Source organism: Diorhabda sublineata, chromosome 3 (assembly GCF_026230105.1).
Source record: "Diorhabda sublineata isolate icDioSubl1.1 chromosome 3, icDioSubl1.1, whole genome shotgun sequence".
NCBI lineage: Eukaryota > Metazoa > Arthropoda > Insecta > Coleoptera > Chrysomelidae > Diorhabda > Diorhabda sublineata.
The window spans coordinates 35,125,951-35,150,136 of NC_079476.1; the positions used below are offsets into that span (position 1 = coordinate 35,125,951).

General features: G+C 30.9%; 2 protein-coding genes across 2 annotated transcripts; one reads left to right on the top strand and one right to left on the bottom strand.

The window, feature by feature from the left end:
- Positions 1-163: 163 nt before the first annotated feature.
- Positions 164-1,478, bottom strand: LOC130441190 (coiled-coil domain-containing protein 97). The gene is made up of 3 exons (XM_056774755.1): positions 1,032-1,478; positions 762-937; positions 164-659 (listed from the first exon to the last, which is right to left on the bottom strand). The coding sequence occupies exons 1-3, from the start codon at positions 1,379-1,381 to the stop codon at positions 220-222; spliced, it is 966 nt and encodes a 321-aa protein (XP_056630733.1). The 5' UTR covers positions 1,382-1,478; the 3' UTR covers positions 164-219.
- Positions 1,479-3,571: 2,093 nt separating this feature from the next.
- Positions 3,572-23,814, top strand: LOC130441023 (uncharacterized). Its single transcript, XM_056774480.1, has 8 exons — positions 3,572-3,831; positions 12,821-13,031; positions 19,861-19,991; positions 20,072-20,294; positions 22,282-22,467; positions 22,518-22,661; positions 22,929-23,266; positions 23,382-23,814. The coding sequence occupies exons 1-8, from the start codon at positions 3,634-3,636 to the stop codon at positions 23,670-23,672; spliced, it is 1,722 nt and encodes a 573-aa protein (XP_056630458.1). The 5' UTR covers positions 3,572-3,633; the 3' UTR covers positions 23,673-23,814.
- The last annotated feature ends 372 nt before the right edge of the window (positions 23,815-24,186 follow it).

The window sequence follows — 24,186 nt, forward strand, 5'->3', positions numbered from 1 at the left end:
TGTCTTTTGTTAAGAACAATAATAAAAAAATAGAAATTGTCTTCTGTGCTTCAAGTTTAAGTTCCTGAATATTAAAATATATATATCTATCGACCTTCCACATAATTTAACCATTAACGTCCAAATATGGGCACAATATATGTGAAGACTAAAAATAAAAGAATTTATTGTGTCAAGTTGAACTGTTCTTTATTTATTCATAAAATAACAATGTGTATTTTAGCTTAAGGTATTCATATATGCATCTAATTCATCTTCAGAACTTTCAGCAGCTCTACAATTTTCATCAATTTCTTCAGAGTCAAAATATTTTTCTTCTTCATCATTATCAATTTCATCCATGTCATCATATGAAGTATTGTTGTCCACTGTTTCATAATCAAAATCTGTGTCCTTGCCACTCAAAAATGATTCGTACATTGTTGTTACAAATTCATCTTTAAGTAATTTCCTCTCTTCGGGTTTAATAAAAATTGATTTATGGTCAATGTTAATTGATTTTTGCGGTTTTCTATTAAATACAATTTCACCCCAATGGGATGTAGATGGTTGTGGAATGTCATCTGATTCTTCATCAGATACATCTTCGTGTTCCATTTCATACTTTTCGACCTCCTCCTCTTGTTGTCTAACTTTTTCTGCATTATCTCTCTCAATTCCTAAAACATATTCAACACTTTATTGATGATAATTCATAATATAAATAATTGTTTTTACTACAAATAAAATTTAAGAACTGTATAGATTAACTAAATACAAACCTTCCATCAATATTTTCACAAAACTACTGTCTTTATCATATCTATCTCTTTCTTTTACTTCATCTGATGTTAAATACTGTCCAATAAGTTGATTGTATAAAAGAGGGTTTCTTTTCATCATTTCTATTTCAGAAAAATAAGAAGTTTCCTGAATCATTTTCACCATTGCCTGATACCTGCAATCAAAATGTTTAAAAAGTTAAACAGAAAATTATAGCATTCAACAATCTCCCTTATACAAAAGGAAATCATTAAAAAATGTTACAATACCTTCGATTTTTTATAATGACATTATGAGAATTCTCTTGTGAGGCGCCTAATAAATTATTCAATACAATATCTATATCTTGAAAGTTGGGATCATATTCTGTCACTTTTCTGAAATACTGAAGTTGAGAATATTTCAAGTATTTACCAAATTTTGTAAGAAACTGTAATTTATTATTTTTAAATAATTCCAAGCCAATTTCAATTTTTTCTTCCACTGTAAGGTCCTTTTCCCATTTTTGTTGGCTCTTGAAACATATATTAGAGTTATGAGCTAGATATGTTAATATAGAATCACGTTCACTTTCTCTTTTTGTAATTTCTTTAGTTTCTGGTTCATTTTCGACCGTCATCGTTTATTTTCACGAATATAGAATTTTTCTTTTATATTTTTAAATAATCATAGGCTTCTTTCATTATTTCCATCACTGACAATATTGACAAATTGTCAAATTTTAATTCTTCTTTTTTATTGCTAAGCAAATATAAACTAAAATGAAATATTAGTATAAATTAATTATTTAATGAGAGAAGATTGAAAACGAAATTCAAATTTTTCAAATTGCAAGCACTCTTTCCATCCACCCATTTATTATTTAAACTAATTAAATTTAGCTTGGATTGAATCACTGCCCAAAACGTATAACTACTTAAAATGTTCCAAATTTTTTTCAGCCGCCTCTAAACAAAGTTTAAATTGTAAACAAATTACAGTTGAATAAATTGATGGTAGAAAATGGTTTTTTTATTTCTAATGACTTGAGTTACAATGAAAATTATAATATTAAGAAGAAATAGGCAGACTATATTAAATTTAATGTTTTATGATTTTCAAAAATTAAAGGTATTAAGAAATAAATATCAAATAAAATTCTGTAGCACCAACCATCCTCTTTTTTGACATTATCTTTTATAAAAAATACGTTGTAATAAATACCTAATCCAGAATTTTTTTAATATAATCAATATAGTAGTGTTGCAAGTTCTTAATCTATAAACAGTGACCCTCGAATATTTGTTACAGATTTCACAGATGGAATGATTAACACAGTACAGGCGAAAGTACTTAGATGATAATGCTGTATTCAAATATGATATTTATTATCCAAAGACTGAAGACAATGGAATAATCAAATTAAATCTCTGATTAGCCTCATTAGATTCGCCAGAAATCATAAATTTCTTTTTGTATCCTTTGTATGAGAGTAAGAAAGATAAAGCTAGTGGACTAATTACGAAAGCGTGCAGTCCCAGACTTACAACATCGAGATGCAACCATCAACACATCTGTACAAATCTGTTAGTTATACTATAAAATAAAAAATGAATTATAGTATATAAAGAAGTAAAAATCCTGCTTGTAGCAATTACCAAGTTGAAAAGTAAAAAATAAATCTTGGCATAAGGATAAACTTACTCCTGACATTATTATTAGAACTGTTTTTAGTTTTTAGTGTGATTATTGTTAAAAAAGTATTTTTCTATTTTTTAAAAATTATATTCATTATAGTTGAACTTGCTACATTTTTTTCATAGCTTTTATAGTTGCAGCTATTATTTCAAAATGGGACATAGACTTAGAGATTGAAGAAAAGATTGCAAATACTTCTTACTTTTAATATTCTTTCAATTGTTTGTATAACTAAAGAAAATTCTACTTAACAACTGTCCAAATAATATAATCACCTTATTAAACGTTTCGGCTACTACTTTGAAGCCATTATCAAGAGGAGTACCACTCTCAATCTTACCTACTCCACGCCACAAATCACTATTTTTGAGTCTTGAGCTCAAGACCAACAGTTATAGTCTTATAGTTCTTCCAATATCAATTGCAGAAGACAGTTATTCGAGGAATAATGAATATTTAAAAAATACGCACGGCATCATACCAAATTAAGAAATGAAAAATAATGTTTACTCCCCGTATAAAATTCGGTAAACATCTAACTAACCGTCAGTCCACGCGGACTCATCATCTCCCCTGTTTACCAATGAAAATATCGAATCGTAAACATAAATCCATTTCTATTGGCCGAAACCGTATGTGGACAATTTCTTCGAAATATTCCTGCTAAATAGTCTGTGATAAGCATTGGCGTGGTTTGGTGAGATTAATTAAATTCATAAATTTCTTTGAATAAAAAGAATTATGGCGTTCTTTAGACCATGGGAAAATGAAGACAATGAAATTGTACAGTGTAGTGAAAATAAAGACAATAATAAAGATTTAGATATACAAACACAGCAAGTTATTTCAAATATATTCGATTGTTTAAAAAAAGAAAATATTCAGCAATATGATAATGCAATCATAATAAGAATTACTGAATTAAGTAAATAAATTTTCGACAATTTTGTTGTGTATACAAAATCTTCTCAAATAAAATATAAAATAATAAAATGAAAATATTGTACAAATTCTAAATTTATTCACGGTTAACCGCGAACTGGTTTGGTTGGAACAGGTTATTTTTAAACGCGGAAGCCCATCTTCGCATTTTGAATCCCCAGCGCGTTTTATATTTGTTGAAACTATCTACATTCAACAGGCAGGTATTAATTGGCATTCTCTTAGAGTACGTACGATAGATACTTAAGTTCGATGTCTGGTTTAAGGAAAGTATCTTACAAACGGTTTTTATTACCTATTTTTAACGTAAATAGAAAATGTTATGGTACCGATTCGGTTTCATTTAGTGGAATTCTCTCGTCTGGTTTACCGGATATAGAAATTCCAAAATGTAGTTTAAGTGATTTTATTTTTGAAAATTTTCATAAATGGGAAACCAGAATTGCAAGTGTAAGTAAATTATTTAATTTTAATTAGCAATAATATTTTGTTGACTTCATCTCAATAACATTTTTATGCAAATATATTGGTTAAAGTTTCCTCAAATTTGTTATTTATCAAAATATTTAATAATTGAACATACACGCCGATATAAAGTATTTCTAACCATACGAATATAAAATTACAGTTGATTTTAATTTGACGGAGACATTATGTCCTCAATTATTAAAATAAATTTTTGTATAAAAAGAAAATATAAAAGAAAATAAACACATATAAATTTATATGCCTATATATTAATATTAATGCATCTAAATGTTCTTGATTTTAGGTCTTTTCTATTTCAAAATTAGTTTTTTTGTTAGTTTCTAAAAGAAAGATAAATTTGAACCTGTCGACTTTTCTTTAAGTTTTTAAGAAAATATCAAAAGAAAAGTCGAAACGTCAAAATTTATCTTTCTTTTAGAAACTATAAAAAAAAACTAATTTTAGAACAGAAAAGACTTAAAATCAAGAACATTTAGATGCATTAATATATCAAAAATTGAAGAAATTTATATTAATATTTTGCTTAATTTACTTAAACCTTGTTTTTATTAATAAATAGTTGATTTTTGTGTACGATTTTATAAACCATCCGATTATGGTTTAAGAATTAATGTATATTTCTAATTGATTGCTTGTTTTCTATCCTTTTATGGTTCATTAATGCTGTTTTTATGGTACTTATCCCCAGATAGGTGAAACGTAAGAGATAAAAATATAATTATTCGGAATTTTTGAAAAAACTTATTTTTCTCTACAGTTAAGTACCAATTATATGAAAAATACGACAAAAAGTTATTACAGGTTGTTTGAAATCAAAATTTAGATCTCTATACCAAAATCGTCGGTCAACTATAATTTTTTATGTTACTTTGAGCGATCAAATTAAATTTAAACTTTGCACCCTTGTCAAAGCTTGACGACAATGCAATAATTCGATTAAATATCTGATTATCCTAATTACATTCATAAATTTCTTTTTGTATCGTATGCATAAATGTAAGAAAGATAGAGCAAGTGAGCGAACTACGTAAGCGCGCAGTCCAAGATTTACAAAATCGAGATGCAACCATCAACGCCATTATAAAAGTGTGGGGTGCTTTTTAAGACATTTTTTAACCAACTTTTTGCCTCGGAATAATTTTAATATTATAACGAGTCCTAAATTTTGATATCACTTAGTATAATTATTTTAATTTCTGATAATTCGCTTCAAATTAACTTAATTTAAAATACATATGGACTGCTGTCCCTTTGGAAGCTTCGGACGTGGTTCGTGTACGTGTAAACATGGCCAAACACTGCTCTAAATCATCAAACGTTGTGGTTTTAGATCAACTGTGAGTAAACGCGACATCCACTTTGAAAAAAGTTTTCTCATAGTCAAATGTTCATGCATAATTGCAAATACACTGCCTTCTGATATCTTAACGACCTCAGCTATCTCACGCAATTCCAATTTACGATTAGATATAACTAATTTGTGGACTTTTTTTATTTTTTCTGGAGTAATCTGAATTGTAAGACAAGAACGTTCACCATCATCGGTGCCTATACGACCACGTTTAAATTTTTGATTTTGACCATTCTTTCTAAAACTTGTTTACAACTTTTTTTACAAATGAATTAGAATTTTAATACATTTTTTTACTTGTGTATGCATCTAAGGAGGTAACATAAAAAATTAAAGAAAAAAACTATTTCTTAACTCAATGTGTAATAATAAATATTGAAAATTAAGATTTTCCCAGACAGGGATGGCATTTTGCCGACTCGCCACCCTGTTGTTACGCCACTGGTTCCACTTATGACATTAGATAAATCATTATTACTAGAAAAATTGTATAGTCATGTTTTTATTTTTGTTTTCTGCTGAAATAATAAAACTAATATCAAAATATGTCAGTTATCTAAAATTTTAAATAACCAAAAACATATGTGGTAAAGATAATAATATATGAAATTCCTTTTAATAATTGTGATTCTATTTACAGAAGTCAAACAATATTTTGTAAACAGATTAAAAAGTCATCACTAAGATAATAAAATTAACAGCATTAACAAAATATGAAACAGCAAAAAATACATTATAAAAATGCTTTAAACAAGAGCAGATTTCATACATACAAATAAAGGGGGATTTCTTATTATTCAATATTTAAATACATTTGGAAATACAAACCATTTCTTCTTTCTAGCAACAGAAGTAGCTGCAATAGCTCCAGCTATAGATGAAATTAGATCTGCTCGATTTATCAAGCAATAAATTATTTTAGTACCTCTCCAAGTATATTTTATTCAATTTTCTATTAAATCTAAAGAATTTACAGGTAAATTATTATACGAAATCGACGTGAAACAATTTTTTTGGCAAACTTCTAGTTTTAATGGAAAATTCCTGATGACTTAGGCCAGATAATGATTGTTCAATGCGCAAAATCTCTTTTTAACTGAAACATGTTAAGTTTAACAAATATTTAAAAACTTTAAATTACGTGTTTGCCTTATATATGTGATAGGTATGATGAAAGATCGTGACATTAAAGAAATAAAAACACCAAGAATTCCTTAATATATTCGGTATAACAACATACCCTTAAAGGTATAGGGCAGTTGGGCGTTTTTCTAAGATTTTCGGGGTACATGAATTACAGAAAAAAAGGTACATCTACCTGGCTTATTAAAACTTTCTCACTTTGCACATTATGTTGAAGACAAAAGTTAATGATTCTTAATAGTTACACGTTTCGGAAAGATAAAGAAGCAGTTAGTGGCATTAGTTACAGATGCACAGGAAAAGGAACTTTATGTGGACAGGATCTGTTATTTTAAAGTTTAATAATAATCACAACCATTTCTGAAGATGTTGAAGTAAAAGTAAATGCAATGTTTCAAAATTTTGTCCTTATTATCATTTCTTTATTAGATTTTTCAAAAAATGGATTATAACGGAAAGCAACAGACGACATTGCTAAGCGACCTAATGAAATGTCGAATGAATCAAAATTATTAATCGCGGACTTGTTCAAAAATCTGGTTTAGATATGAAAAATGTAAAAAAATCTATTTATCGAAAACAACGCAATGTGTTACCGTCTTTGCTATGATCAAAACAAGAAGTGCATATTGCTTAGAATAATATCGAATATACAACTAACAAAAAGTCGATGACTACATATTGTACCGCCTTCAACTAACTATATACTCCGCAATAGTCTCTAATTCTCTACAAGGTCCAGATTCGTCCATCTTTGGAATATTGGTCGCACATTTGGATCTGGATCCTCAAGCATACCCTGAAGATGCCCGACTGAATACAGAAGAAAACAATTCGACTTTTAGGTGACCCAGAGTTAACCAAGAACTTGGACAGCTTAAAACATAGAAGAAATATCACTGAGCTGACTCTGTTGTACCGATACTACCACGGCAGATGCTCATCGAGCTGTCCAATATAATCCTACCTTGAACAGTATTCGCAAGATCAACTATACAGATAAACCATTGCTCATTTACACCGAGTTCGCCTTCAGACGCACAGAATGTCAATTTATAGGAGCTCCTTTCTTTGGAGAAAGGCAAGCCTTAGAAACAACTACCAAGACACGTTTTTCTCGAACTCTAGAACCCACAGAAGGTAAAGATCAATATCCACAGGTATCTCCACACAGCAGGCACCACTCAAACTACTCGAATGTAATAGGGTTTATCCTCTTGTCCTTGCTTCTAATATAAGTCAGTACTGGCAGAAGTGTGCAGCTCACCTGCACTTCAAACCACTCGTCTCATATCGCCTGGATTACTCAGCGGAAACCGCCTTTAGAGTACTAGTCTTTTATTTTAATAACGAAGGTTTAAAGTTTTCTCTATCTACGACTTTGAAATGGCTTTTCAACAAAGTGCAATCAGTGTAAGGCCGGAAACAGATAAAATTGGCTGTCGATTTCTTTTCACCTAATCATGGTTACAAAAAAGTCTCGAGGTCTGATATAAGGGCCGATATTGGGTTAGTTGGATATTGGGTTGGTTAAATTTTTTCCCGGGCAAAGTAGATTCATAATTTCTTTAAGGATTTGTATGCAATTGTATTTCCACCAAAACTGTTGGCTTATTGTAGTAGTAAAAATACCCGTACTAAAAACGAAGAAACTAATAACTTCACACCAATTTGGATTGAAACAGTAATACTGAACAATTCAACCAGTGCATAGAGTTGTAGGAGAAATGAATAAAAACTTTATAAGTAAGACATATTGCTCTGTAGTATACCTGGACATATACCAGGCCTTTGACAAAGTTTGGAATAAAGGCCTTCTATGTATATAGCTGCACTAGATACTTTCAGCTAAAATTACGACAATGAGTACACAAGTAATCAATCAGTCTATGCCTGCGTACCCCAAGGAAGCGTATTAGGCCCAATAATATACGTAATATTTACAGCCTGGCTACATACACAAACGTTACCACGGCCACATTCCCCGATGACCAAGCAATCTTTTCAACAAAAATTCCATAATAGCCTCCGATACTTTGCAAAATAGCCTGACCAAAATAAACAATGAATTACAAAATGTATATTAAAAATAAAGAACAAATCACAACGTATAACATTTGCAATGCGTAAGGAAACATCATCTGTAAAACGGAACAGCAAAGAATCTGGACAGGAAGCTAAACTGGAGGAAACATATTCTCCAAAAGAAAATCAATTAGATCACAAGTTGAGGAATATCAACTGGCTACTAAGTAAAAAATCGGGAATATCAATTGAAAATGGAATAATCATTTAAGAAACCATTATAAAACCATCCTGGTCCTATTGTCTAGAATTATGGGGAACAGCTGCCAATTCAAATATTAAAATCTGATAATTAAGAATAAATATAGTTTACGCCACGTAGAAATCAAAACGTTTTCAGTAAATCGTGTATAAATATCACATGTTTCGGAAATAAAATTTTCTGGGTCAAGTTGTGCTAATACGTTGTTTACATCAATACCAGAATCTCAAGAGAAATCGTCTAAGTTAACTATTAACTATATGAATATAAACATTTATTTCCCAATGATTACCCGCATCTCACAACAGGTTTAGAGACAGAGGGAATACTATAAATAAAATATTTTACTATTAACTAGAGCACAATGTTAAATCAAGAATTTCACTTCGAAATGAAAAATATTGTTCATATTCATGTGCTCATTTTTTTAGTGACATTGGAGCAAAATATATACAGGTAGAATAACAAATAATAGTCTAAAAATTTGAGAAGAAAGAAATACTGATTTCAGTTAATCTTCTTTTGAAAATTGTTTTGAGTATTTTAATTGAAAAAAATTGGAACAATTATGATAGTGGTTTGACCCACTGAGATCTAGCCAGTTTTTTAGGGAAATAGTTTCCGCTGGAGACTTCTGTAATGTTTCTTCTAGGTAACAAACCTCTCGTTTTTCGTTTTTTGGGTATAACAGTGTTCTAATTCACATTCTAACCATACGTTTAGTTTCCTTATTTCTTAAGTAGAAAATAAAAACTTCCAACGGATTAAATTTGAGATTTATTGTAGAATATTAGAGCATATCAAGGGCATTCTTAAGGTTTCTCTACAGTCATACAAAGTCTGTCCATTGTGTGGCCAAAGCAAAATCATCAGAGTACATTAAACTACTGCAGTTTGGAGCTTGAGGCTGGTGATTCGTAATTATATGAAACAGTAATGAAGCATACTTCCTTGTGTGGCAAATCTGTTTGGCGTACACCACACAACCATTGGCAGATTGATGCAAAGATTTCGAGAAACCGGTTCACATTCTAGGAGGCCTGGACAAGGACGTCCTTCAGTTTTAACTTCTCGAGATGACCGTTTTTTAAATTAAATTCATGAAGAAATCGGTCAATGACAAGTGTTGAGCTCAACAGCCTTTTACGAGAACTCCGAAATGTAAATGCTGCTCTACACAGCAGAAGAGCTCTCCAGGCAACTTTGCCAACCAGGCAGCATTGTGTTGCTAGACTAAGATTTGCAAGTCAACATTTAGATTGGAATTTAGAAAATTGGTGCTAAGTTGTATTTACTGATGAGACAAGAATCAGTCTAAGAGGTCCAGATGGACGTAATCCAATTCGAAGACGGCGAGGAGAAAGATTTGCGCAGTCTTGTATCATTCTCAGGATGCCGTTTTGTCTATCATGTTTTGGGGAGAAATTTGATTTTATACCCGCACAGAATTAGTGTCTCTTCCTAGACCCGCCCTTATATCCAGAGGCGGAAATACACGCTCTTAGCGTTTTAAAAAAGTTTTATTTTTAAGATAATTTGGTTTTACTGCAATGTTTCTATTTTTTAACTCATTAAAAATCACTCAAAATTACTACACATTTCTTATTATTAAATCAAAATGATTGAAAAGAAGTTAAATAGCAATATTAATTTAAATTCATTAAACAAAAAAGTATTTTCAGAAATCGGGGTGGTGCGTTATTTTTGACCACGAGTGTATATATATTTTGAAATTTTTTTCAGTGATACCCTCTGTGTTTAAACATTTAGAACAATAAGATATGTATATTTAAAATTAATTAATTTGTTTTTATTTTATTGTTGAAATATTTAAATCGCTTGGCAATGTAACATATCTAAATGACCTTTGAAACCACTTAGTTTATTAATTGTACTGTTATTATAATATCGTAAGTATTCTAATTAACGGGTGTCCCAAGATATAAAAGTAGTTTCCTCTGAAAATTAGAACGTTTGATTCAAAACTAATAATACATAATGTGCTAAATAATAAATTAGTTGGTAATTTTCTTTTAATGTTTAAGTTCAAGGTAATTATAGAATGATTTTCTTTTAATTATACAAGTGAAGTTGGGTACTAGCTAAGCTATCAATCCCTGGATCTATTGTGCAGCCAATGATGTATATATGCGTTATTATATGAACGTTAGTGTTGAATAAAGAAGGATGATTATTTCAAATACTTCACGTAACATCGTTTACTTTGTTACATTGTTTATTTGTAACCTTGAAAGTTTCGTCAAATTATAATGTGACCTTCAATTGATTACCTAAGCAAAATTATATGAGTTCCAACTGATAAAGTAACTAGTAATGATAAGATATTGTAAAATTGATGTAATGTTCCATTAAATTTGGCCTAATTTAGCCTATAATTAGAGCTTTCCACGCAATGACTATGTTTATTTATAATCCGAGAAAAATATAATATAAGGGTATAGAATGTGAGAATTGAGGATAAATATTTATCATCTGGAGACTCTTGAAGACATTTATAAACCTAGTTTTAGCGTCTTCAGTTGTTTGTTGAAGCGACAATACCCCGAAAAGGACTCCTGTTAGTATTGGTGGGTTGTTCTAGGATACATTCAGCAGATCCTCTCTATTTATAGTTTAGAGTTTTTGCCTGTCTCAGCTCCTGTAGGTTGTGCCAATAATTGATTTTGCTCCTAATTTCTTTTCCAGTGCTTTTACGTGTCCAATGAAGGACTTGTCAGCCCCCGCTTTAGCAAACTTATTAACTATACTTGGATACATTTATTTTACCTTGCTTGTGATTTCTCCTGAAATAGTCACGATTATATAACTAGATAAAATTCTGTTTTGTGAACATTAAATGGTTGTATAATTAGTATATATTAGTAAAATAATTCGGAGCTCAGTTTTAAATATTATATGTTCGACTAGAATATTTTGTTTAAAATAATTTCTTTCCTCTTTTGTATCTTTTGTTCTTACGATTTATTGAAATTGGTGAATGCTTCTCCGTAGTAATCTTTTGCTTTTTTAACTTTTTTAAATATTTGTTTAGAACTCACAAGTATATTCGGTTGGTGTCAGAAAAAAATGTTAAATAATCATAAACAAGTGTGTATCTGTTCTGTATGCTAATCTTTCCATTCCTTTCCGTCACTTTTTCTCTTTCTAGCTTTATTTTTATCTATACATTTTTTTTCTTTTAAACTTTCGGCAATTATTTCCTAAATATTCCTTTGGGCGCCCTCGTTTCCATTTTTCTAGCTTGCCAAATCATTTTTGACGATCTGCTGCTCTCCATTCTACAAAGGCATCCAAATCATCTACTAAGCTGTTTTTTTTTTCGATTGTTTTAATTATAGGTTCTATATTCTTCTATTCGTACTCGATCCTTTCTGCTTGCTTTTGAGTGAGTATCCCGCTTTCATAACAATCTATAACTACTGGTCAAAATACTAACCCATAAACGTACATTTTGGTGTTTTCTGTTATTTATTTTTTTCCAAAGTTAAATTAATTAAAGATTCCAAACTTACGAGGGGGGTTTACCGAGTCAACTCAACCCGGCTCCCCTTTTGAGTTAGGCAGTAAGATTTAATTTTTATAATTTCATAGTGTGGTCCAGGGATCCATCACATCACTTTAATTGTAGGGAGGTTGTTGGCCAATGTAGAAATTTTTGACGCTACTTTCAGCTTTTGAACGTATTCACAGGTGACTTGAGTAAGAGTTTACACCTCTGCCTTACCTTTTAAGTGTCTTTGGGGTCACGAATTTGAGCGAGATTGTATTCCTTTGGTGCATGTTTCGGTTAACTTCTATTTTTTCTAGTGACCAGTGTTTGTCTTTGCCATTCCTCTTCATTTGCGTAAAATTGCTTGCCACCAAGTTATTTATTCGGAAAACTGAAAGTAATCGGAGGAAGACAGATCAGGTGAATATGGTTGGTGGATCGTATAATTTGTCTGATGATGGTCAACCCCTCAACTATGACGAGCTGAAAGTACATGATACTATTTGGTTTATTTACTTTTACTTTACACGCTTTTTTTATATAACCAAACGGAACTTACTTTGTGGTTGTACCTTGTATAAACAATGTAATTACCGCAGTTTTTTTATTTGAATAACGAGTAGTCAATTAAAGTTTATCGCATACTTATCTTTTTTAGGAATGTGCTGTTACTGGAAGAAAGTACACTTTTGGGCAAGTTAGAACAAAATCGAAAAATTTTGGAGACGCCCTTAGAAAAAAATTCAACTTGGAAAAAGAAGACAAAATAGCGATATTGCTACCAAATATACCTGAATTTAATATTGTATCCTTAGGAGCCTTAACAGCTGGATTGATAAGTACAACTATCAATCCTCTGTATACGCCAGGTATTTTTATTTAACGTCAAACGAGTAGCTATAATTTTGAATTGGGATATTTATGTTATCTTAACAGTGTTGCCGAATGTAATTTGGCAAATGTCTTTATGAAATGAATTTACATATTACAATGGCTTCTATATTCATTAAAACTTATACTTTCACTTTTACGAGTATATCGGTAGTTGATTTAAGAAAGAAAACTCATCTTTTGAGAAGACGATTGCATTCAACAAAAGTTCTTTTTAAATTACTAAAATGTATCCTTTAAAAGAACTAAATTATTGATTGACATTAAATAAAGTGCAATTTGTTCCATCTGGGCTTCTGATTGTTTCTTTGGAACCTTACGGAACTGTTGCTGACAATTTTGTTATCAGTTTTTTCAGTACTGTGCCTATTCGTAATCATTGCAATTAAAATGTTTACTTAAATATACAAGGTGTAGCTATTTATTTTTATGTTATCACTTTTCAAAATAATATTGTTAATCTTTATTAATGATGTCATCAATTTATATATAGCAGATTTTGAGCTTCCAATTCCACCTTGTACGTTGTTGATGTTGAAATTTGCTATTTTTGAGATGGTTTGGTTTGATTTTCCTGTAAGATTGCTGTAGTACGGAAATACAAATATTAATAACTTTCTTGAAAATCATCGTATAGACAAGCATCAAAATTCGTTGTGTTTTTATTAGTTTTAACTTACCTTTCAGTGGTTTTCCAGGGACTTTCTTAAAATTGATGAAATTAAATTATATTTACCACTTCCAATGACAACCAGATCATTCTTTTACTCGCCAGACATATAAAATAATTGTGTTTTAAGAATCCATATTTTCTCAATTCGAACCACAGTGTTGAAAATATTATTTAGTGAGCATTTCATATGACGTTTTTGTTGTGCAAATTTATCTTTATGTTTCATGTAGAGATTACCTCAAAAGATCAAACGGACACAAGATGAAGGCTATTCTTTTGTACCGCTTTTTTGATCCCCTACTATTCCATATTTGAAAATAATAAAAAATCAGTTCTACGGTGTCGTTTCCAGAAAAGTTAGATTGGAAAATAAACTGACGGTCTTTGGAAACTCAAATATCCAAATTCTTTCTTTTATTAGGGTAGCTATGAATAGGTCTCTCAGTTGAGTTGCGAAAGTGTTTGCGAACCAAACAAGAGATGGGAGAGTTAAAATGTTGTGTTTTTTAAAATATAATTCGCCCACTACTTAAGAGGTACAAACTACAAGATCCCCATAAAGCCAAAACCATAACGAAGATGCGATTCGAACAACGAGTAATAAGTTGTTAAAGCCATACGAGAATCGAGCTGTTTAGTTAGGAAACCAAATTGATGAGCTTTCAAGATTTTATATTTAAAAAGAAATAGACGATTTTTCATTAGTCGTTCAATTATCTTCGATAGGATTGGTAAAAATGCAATAGTTCCGATAGTTACTAGTGTTATTTTTCTCGCCACCCTTGTCTATGGGAGCAATTGTAGCTGTTTTTGGCCAGCTAGATAAAAGCCCCTTTTAAAAGGATTAGTTGATTAGAGAACATAAAACGTTGATCATCATTGGAAAATTCAAAAATAAATTAGCAGGAAGTCTGGTTTTGAATGCTGAGTGTAGTTTGCTCTAGCTCAAATCTATTTACAGGTCTAAGGAAGGGACTTTCATTTTCATATTTTAAAAGGAACGAGAAAAGAAAGAACATCTCGACATGGGGATATTTAAGAGCTAATATTCTTACGAACGTTCACGAAATAATTGTTGAGTTCGTCTGGGTCGAGGTTGATAATGTTTGATGAACGCGTGCGAATGCATTTTCTTATTTGAAAGTCCTATTTTAGTAAACAATTTTTTGCTTCAAATGCATTTTATCATGAAAGTGTGTCGATGTTCAGCTTGCTATACTTCTAGCTATGTTTTACTTTGCTTCCAAAAACATGTTATATTTGCGTTGATACTTTATTTGTGATGATATTTTCTTTTGTTTTCTTTTTAATTTCTTTTGTAAATATTTTGTTTACGGCTGCATTACTAATCGGTATATATAACAATTTTCCATTTATTTCTTTCTTCCGCTCATTCTTCGACATAGAGTGTCATAAACTAGGTATAGTCATGGAAAAAATCATTTGATTGTTTTAAAAAATCCGTTAGTTGGTAATTGAACAATTTAGAACTAATTTTCTGCAATCAAATTGTACTTACATAAACAATCTATTAACATTTACAACTACTTTAATGTAATATAAAAATTACTTGATATTAATGAAAAAAACAATACAATGTTAATTATTATATATCTTAATTATGGATTGTATTATTCAAGGAAATAAAACATTAAGAAAAACTATTAAACTATCGAAGTTGTCAAGCTGAATAGCAAGTATTTAAAAATTTTCTTTACTACAGAATGAGTATCAAGTAAGGAATGCCTCAATTGTCTCGGAAACCACATGCACGTTTTTCATGAAATTTGTTTTGTAATGTGGCCAATATTATGGTAATATTAACGCTATTGTCATATTTCTATTTTTTTAAACTTTATTAATACAAATAAATAAATGTCGGTGATTAACAAATATGACATTTCATTAAAGCCGATTCATAAACTTGACTTTCCGTTTGCCGTTGCCGTTCGCGGGTGACGTTTGCCGTTTGCCATCATTGACCCTATTCACCAACTTGACGTTGCTGCCGTTAACCTAAAAATATTGAAAATAACGAAAAGATTTTTGTTATTGGGACAAACGTAAATGGATGTGATTGTCTTTGTTCTATTGCCACGAAAACTGCTACTAACGTCCGACCAACGGCAGATCGATCGGCAAACTGCTACGTCAAACGGCAATTATAATTGGTTTCACACATTTCAATGTTTTTAATGTTGTAACAGCAAACGCGACAAACAGAAAGTTTATGAATCGGCCGTTAATATTGATGTCTATTGAAATTTGGATCGTTTATATAGAAAATAACGAATTTTAGTGATTACTATAGTAGTGGTGGAGGCGTAAAAGTTCAGACACGTGAATGAAATTAATTATACTTTATATCTTAACCGAAATCCCATAACTACTTCAAGTAGAAAATTTTAACTAGTACCTTAAAAGATCTAATTCAGGGAGTAGAAAATCTTTATCAAGTGAAAACAAATTTTTTGTTGTCATACTAGAAAGTACACTGAGTTTTAAAGAAAATTCCAGGGAACTTAATATTTCACAAACATTTCTAATAAAAATTTCACATCATAATAAATTCCATACATACAAAGTAAGATTCGATAGACGTGAAAGGAATAGTTACAGTAATGGAAAAATGTTACGATCAAAAAGATACACATTTTTTAAATGATGTTATGTTTTCCTATAAGACTTTTTTTGTATTGGAAACCTAAATCGTTATAATTGTAGATCTTGGTCACGTAACAATTCTCGTTGGATGAGAGAATGTCACATCCCATATCCATAAAAGATATGTATGAGCTGAAATAGTAGGAACCAAAATAATTGGTCACATTTTTATTGAATGGAATTTAAAGGCCAGAACTTTTAAATAATATTACATCTCATTTAGCCAATTTAATAGTAGCGCGACCTGAGGAAATATATAAATGTTTACCAAAAGATGAATGTGTTTGGAGTGGGATCCATCGAAACTATTGAGTAGGACGCCATCCGTACCTCTTCATATCATACATTATCAACGCAACCATTCATACATCTTTTCCCCATTAAAACTTTTCAATTTGGTTGCTGATCCAGTAGACCTCACCGTAACGAGCAATCGTAAGAAGCACAGAAAATGAGAAAACTAACCATTTTTTTATGGGTTACCGTAGATTAGATTAAATGAACTAGTACGTTTGACCTATTGATCTATTGTGTACCCCGGACTGTTAGCCAGTCAGGCTATAGGTCAGCTATAGGTTTGGACACTATGTGGCGTATCTCTTCTAGCTTTAACCTCGTAATCAAGCAATTGCTCCTTCATTTAAGCTGAATTTCTCACCGGCGAGCATTTTTTTGAGATCAGCGAATAGCCAGTAGTCACTAGAGGCTAGATCTGAACTATACGATGGATGAGGAAGCAAATCGAAGTGTAATTCGTTCAATTTAACCATCGTTTCTGTCGACTTGCGAATCGGTGCATTGTCTTGGTGAAACAGTGGTTTTTTCTTCAACATATGAAGACGTTTAACCTTGATTTTTGCATTCAAACGATCTAATAACTCTATGTAATATTCGCTGTGACTTGGAATTTTACACATAGTCTTTTGAAAGTTGATACTTCATAAACGCCATCTGTGCGTCAGTCACACGACTAATTGAGTGATAGAACATAGATTACGTTAAGTGACAACACACATTGATACATAAAACTGATCTGACAACTATGTAAATACCACTATACCTTCGACAATATTACAAAATTCATAGGTAAAAATTAAGAAAATTATGCATGACGTTTCCGAATTCATCGAGATTTTCCATAATTAAAATTCAGAGTATTTGAATAGTCATTAGAGCCATTATTGCATAACAAAATTTTAAAGATCACACTTGCGTTCTATACAGTTTATTGCTGTGGTGGGAAACTTGCAATATTACGTATAATTAGGTATAAATCTGACAATCAACATAATTACGTAATCAATATTTATAAAAGTAATATTTATTTATAAAATATTATTCATTTACGTTGGTGATATAATTTAGTTCTAATTGCATTTTATGACAATCAGTTAGGGGAGAGTGGGAATCATAGTAATGTTATGCTTCATTCACTACAAAAATGAATTAATATTAAATACTTGATTTATTGTTCGGCCGGGATTTCCACGCGAGTGCGGAAATAGTAGTCTCCAATTACGAACAAAATTCCCATATAAACAAACCTCATTTTTGAATGAATCTGAATAAATTTAATGATCTCATCGGTTATAAATGACACATTTGAGTCCAAATTTAGCATTACAAGCATTACAATGCTTTAGAAAGACATATTATAGTTACCAATCAAAAAATTGAGGTTGATTTGATTTTATTTAGGCTAGTAAAATGAAAAATAAATTTTTAGACGATGAAGGGAAAGTTAAAGGGCTCAGTGTAGATTTTGCGACGAATTTGAAAAATAAATTTTTAGAAGATGAAGGGGAAGTTAAAGGGCTCAATGATTTAGTAAATCAAGAATACTTTGATTCTACGGTGAAGAAACTAGCAAATGGAGCAATACAGGATTGTATTATGTCTCGGCCTGACAAATATTATGTGATAATCGCTAGTGGCGCTGAATTTGCGTGTCAATTTATTATTATAATTACATAACATTTTATTCAACAGTAAAATCGTATTCTAGAGGTTTTCCCAAACCGATCAGACAATAATTGACTTTTAATATGACATTTTAAAAGTCTTGAATTCGATTATTGATTTAAATATAATTCAAGTTTTGCGTAATACCTCAGTTATATATAGATTACTGGATACTTTTCCTCTAGTTTACTGAGAGACAGAGTGTTCATTTTCACTAATAGGTACTAATACGCAACCAAAATTACACGCATTAAAAATTGTTAGAATGTACACAAAAAGCTATCAAACTAGATCTACTCCATTCTACCCTATGTAATATTTTATTTTCTGAGGTACTTTTACAAAGGTTGACAAAGAAAGCCAAGTAATAATTAACTTTATATTATTAAACAAATAACACAATTCTGTATAAAAAAGGTTCTAAGATAAAAATTTCACAATTATTTTGAAAAAGTAGGTTATTATGTTTCATGCAAAACCAGTTCTTCTCTTCTAAACCGTGTTATCCTAAGACAAACTAGTTTATTGACAGTCCCATTGATTGATATTCCAATCCATTTATAATAGGATTTGGAAGGCAAAAGTTTTAAAATAAATGTACATTATACCAATAGTTTTTTTTCATCGTGAATCTGTTGTTATTAGCTTCGTTTGCGGTAGATTATTTGGACACATTCCGAATGTATTCTGAATATTTTTTGGATGTGTAAAATACTTCACAGACAAATATTTCCGACTATGGAAGACAGAATGGCAACGATTTCTCTATCCTCCAGGGTTCCAGCTCGGTTCTGCGCATTTTCAAGCACGCGCAGTGTAGATAAAGTGTCTCGAACTAGACAAAAATTGAATATTGTTGGCACCGTAACGTAGGGACATATAAAACTAGCTAGGAGAATAAAATGTATATAATTAATTGGCCAAAGGTTTATTCTTGATATTTGTGAGTATAAAGTCAACTACAACGTTTTTGAAATACAATTAGGTAGAAAACCACATAGGTTAGAGGTCATTTCGTGGTAAATATCACAAATAAATTGAATGGCACATGAGCGAGATTAAAAATCCTTGCCCGTGTCCGAGATACATTGGAAGTATTAATTAATAGTTTTAAGGGTCGTACTAATGTGGTATAAAAACATTTTGAAATGTGACTTATTGTCCTTGTGTGTGACCTTTTTTACCAGTCAGTATATTTACCTTATCATGATAAAAAGTTCAAGTCTTATTTTGATGAACAATGATTAGTTATGGGGCTACCAATACATATTTGTTATCACGAATAGTTATTTATGAGTGTTGAAAGTGATATTTTATTTAAATGCCCTATTTTGATAAGAAAATAGGCGAATTTGGAATAACGTTAAACTTTAAAATGCATTTTAATATTCAAATAATCACACAACAGTCTTAAAAATATTTTTAACACGCTTCCACGTAAACAATCACTTTTAACACTGTTGAATTTCATTTCCCGTTTATTCAAATCTGCTTTTATTATATTTTAGATGAAATATCTCGACAACTCATTGATTCATCTGCAAAAGTTATTGTAACTTTGAACGAACTCTGGCCGTTGGCAAATGCAGCTGCAAAATTAACAAAACAAAACATTCCAATAATTACTGTCAATTCACAGGTGAGCTAAATATATTAATGCCATATGTGTAACTTCCTTTTTTTAAAGGATCCGTCGTAAGGTATATAATTTATTTCTAGCAAGGACAAAGTACTCCAACAGGTGCGGCAAATTTTGTCGAATTTACAGATACCAGATTGGATTTACCAAACGTTGACATATCTTTCGATGATGTTTCATTTTTGCCATATTCTAGTGGAACGACTGGTTTACCAAAAGGTGTACAGCTGACGCATCACAATATAATATCAAATATCAGTCAGTTAATGCATCCTGATGTACTTGCGACCAGAGAAGCAACAAGTAAGTAATCGATTTATTGAAAAGTTGAAGAAAAACCGATCTACCAAGATTTGTATCCAGTTTAGGATTAAAAGAAGATACATTGTTCAGAAATGTAAATTGTTGTACAGTGTTTCATATTCAGTTTTATTTCATTTTAGAAAGTTGAATTGAACCGAATTTATAATACCCGTACAACTAATTAAACATGTTTTCTTACTGTATAGTGGTCAACACATTGAGAAGAATTTGTACAGATTGTAGAACGTAAATGGTAATGAAAAGTGAACCTATTCAATTCAAATTTATGGCTAATTCAGTCCGGACTTTTTTCAATACCTTTCTGGGAACTCCTCGTTTGCAACCATTATTTAATAACTGGTTTTTTCTAGGTAAAGACATTTTAGAAAATGGTCAATCGACCCCAAACAGTCAGTCTTCATCAACCAGGGCCGGATTAAGCTAGGGGCTTGGGGGCTATAGCCCCAGGTCCAAGAGGGCCCCATAATTTGGAAATCATTCTGTATTTTTTGATGTGTTGATACCACAAATCTAGCGTATTGATATTATTTTGTGAATTTTTCCGGGTTTTCGAATTCCTATTAATACGAAATACTATTAAACTATCAAGTCAATATTAATTTATTTAGTTAATTTCGTCGACTTTATTTTAAATGCATTTAGTTCACTCATTGATTTCAATTCTTTGATAAAACCAGTTTCAGTTCATAAACCATGTCGATTTTCATGACTATTGGCGAAAATGACGTGTCACTAGATGGCGCAGAATTTGGCTTCAATAGCGGTGAACCACAATAAAATCCTTAAGGGTGTTTGACGCTGTTTAGTTTTTTTTATGTTTTTCTAGTGATTTTGGTAGGATTTTCTTTCAATTTTTAAACGACTTTACTGATCGATTCCAAAACCAATTCGAATTCAATATTCATCGTCGGGTCAGCTAGTCTATATAATAAATCCGGTTGTTTTTTTTTTGAGGAATTCTAGGATTTGATGTAACTAACACTATAACAAAACCTTTACTGTTCTTGACTAACTGTAGTGGAGCAGATGCTGTTAATTGTACTAGATTATCAGTCGTTATGAAAATAAATGTAGTATTAGTTTTATTTTAAACCACATGGATTTTGATATTAATACATTGTGAAAAATTTGTGGAATTCTAAAATAAAAAGCTCGTATGTTGGTATGTAAAAACTTTTGTATACAATATGTGTTCAGAAATATGCCTAAAACTCGGTAGTTATGGAAAGGTACTGATCCTGTCAACAGCTACAGGTTTGATCGTTTGATGCATTACCAAAAACTCTAGATAATTTTCTGAAAATGTTTAGAAGCCACTGCGATCCAAAAAAGAATGTTTTATATGAGGGATTCTTATTAAACACTATTATCTAACAAGAAGGACAACGTTTTGATAGTTTCCTACAAAAATTAACAATGTTACTTCAAACAAGAGGTTATGGTACTTTACTAGAAGAAGTTGGAAAGAGATTACAAAGTGATAGGCATCTGTAACTATACCACGAGGTAATAATTGTTAAGAAACTCTTATTTGAAGTGGGCGGAAGCAGTAGACATATGTAGAAGCGAACAAAAACAGTTGTAGCTTTTGCAAAATCCAAGCATTCTTTGGTTGAGAAAAAGATAAGGAAAATGTGAACTCGTGGCTATGTATATCGAGAGAAAAATTCGTATCATGCTTGGAATAAAACTTGTATCAATCATTTTGGGAATGTGTGCAAAAAAGTTCGGAATACTACCCAAAAAGAAAAGAAATAGGAGAAAGAAAACTAGAGTCAACTGGGTTCGTATGGCTGCTGAAATTATTATTCTTAATTGATGTATAGTACCGGTATATAAAACGATATATTTAATCTACTAAACAAATGATGATTTATATTATACCCCTTTTACCTCTAATTTCAATTAAAAGAAAACTAACCCATGCTATTCTTTAGATCAAAGACTAATATTAATTTAATTTTAGTCGACCATCAAGATGTCATAAGTGCAGTATTACCACTGTTTCACATTTATGGATTAGTAGTCTTAAGTCTGTTCCATATGAGGATCGGTGCCAAAATAGTAACTTTACCAAAATTCACACCAGAATCATACATTAATAGTTTAAGAAATTATCGACCTAATGTATTGTACGTCGCACCCCCAATTGGTAAATACTCTTTTATAAATATAACGAATATTATATTTAAATTATTTTAGCGTTATTCATATCGAATATGCCCACTATTACATCAGAAGATCTACAAAGCGTTAGAGCTATAGTCAATGGCGCTGCTTCTTTGGGTCATTTAGATGCTGTTAAATTAGAAAATAAATCAAAGAACAATATGATGGTTTTACAAGGTAAATATTCTCAGTCTTTAATTTTATAAGATTTATTTTCTACAGGTGTCACCTAGTCATTTTCTCATTTTTTTTCGAAGAGAAAATACTCAAAATTACTTTTTCATATTGTACCTTTAATTCTGAAGAAGGTATCGAAACGTGATGTGATTGAGGTAGACTTGTATTCTCGGTCAAATATATAAAGATGTAAAACCGTTCTACCGATTCTTATCTCTCACTATTTGATTCAATTTTTTCAAGTATATAAATTGAAACTTACTTTAGGATATGGTTTAACCGAAACGTCGCCAGCAGTTCTTACAACACGTCCGCGCAACTATAAATTAGAATGTTCCAAAGGATCTATTGGTTTACCTTTACCAAATACAAAAGTTAAAGTAATCAATCCTGAAGATCCCAAAGGAACTCCTCTAGGTCCAAATCAATGTGGAGAGCTCTTAGTTCGAGGTCCTCAAGTGATGAAGGGGTATTATAATAGACCAGAAGAAAATATATTTTTAGATGGGTGGTTGAGAACTGGTGACATGATGTATTACAATAAAGAAGGCTTTTTATTTATTACTGACAGATTAAAGGAATTAATCAAAGTTAAGGGATTCCAGGTAAATTGTATTGCTATATAATCCTACCCAATTAATTATTGATTATGATATCCCTTTTAGCAATTTATGGAATGTAGCCATTCACTTTAGTAACTTTTGTTTATTTGTAATTTAGGTAGCACCAGCAGAGCTGGAAGAAATAATTCGCGATTTCCCAGATGTAATGGATGCAGCTGTAATCGGTATTCCCCATGAAACTGATGGAGAAGCTCCAAGAGCTTATATAGTTACAAAACCGAACTCCAAAATAGACATAAACAAACTTCAGGAGCATGTTAAACGACAGGTAGCTCCTTATAAACAATTGAAAGGGGGCGTAGCATTGGTAGAAAGTATTCCAAAAAATGCGAGTGGTAAAATTTTAAGACGACAATTAAAAATGCAATTTGAGAAAGAGCGCAAATGAAAGAGTTGATCGTTCTTATATTTGTTTATGTCCTTTTTTTTATTTTTGAGTGATGGTTTTACTTGATATGTATATATATATATATATTTGTTTTTTTTATACGTATAATTATTTTTTTAATAAATATAAAAAAACTAATAAGTACTTTTTGCATATAAATAATGGACCCTCTAAATACTAATCCATCTAAGTTGGAATTTCTGAAATCGTTGGTAATATTCATATTGAATACACCGTTTACACTACATCAACACTCACAATTACACTGTCTGACGCGCGTTTCGATAACCAAGTTACCATCTTCAGAGACTGAAAGTAATTATGGAATTTAGCCGTGAACTTTTTACAGTTTATTTTCAGTCTCTAACAATTATGAGTGTTGTTGTAGTGGTAGTGTAAAGAATTCAATAGTATTATATAACATTTTGTTTGCGAATTATGACCGTCTATGGCCAATTTTTCAAACATCCACCTTTCCTTAACACGTTTCCAAAAAATTTAAAGATAAACTCAC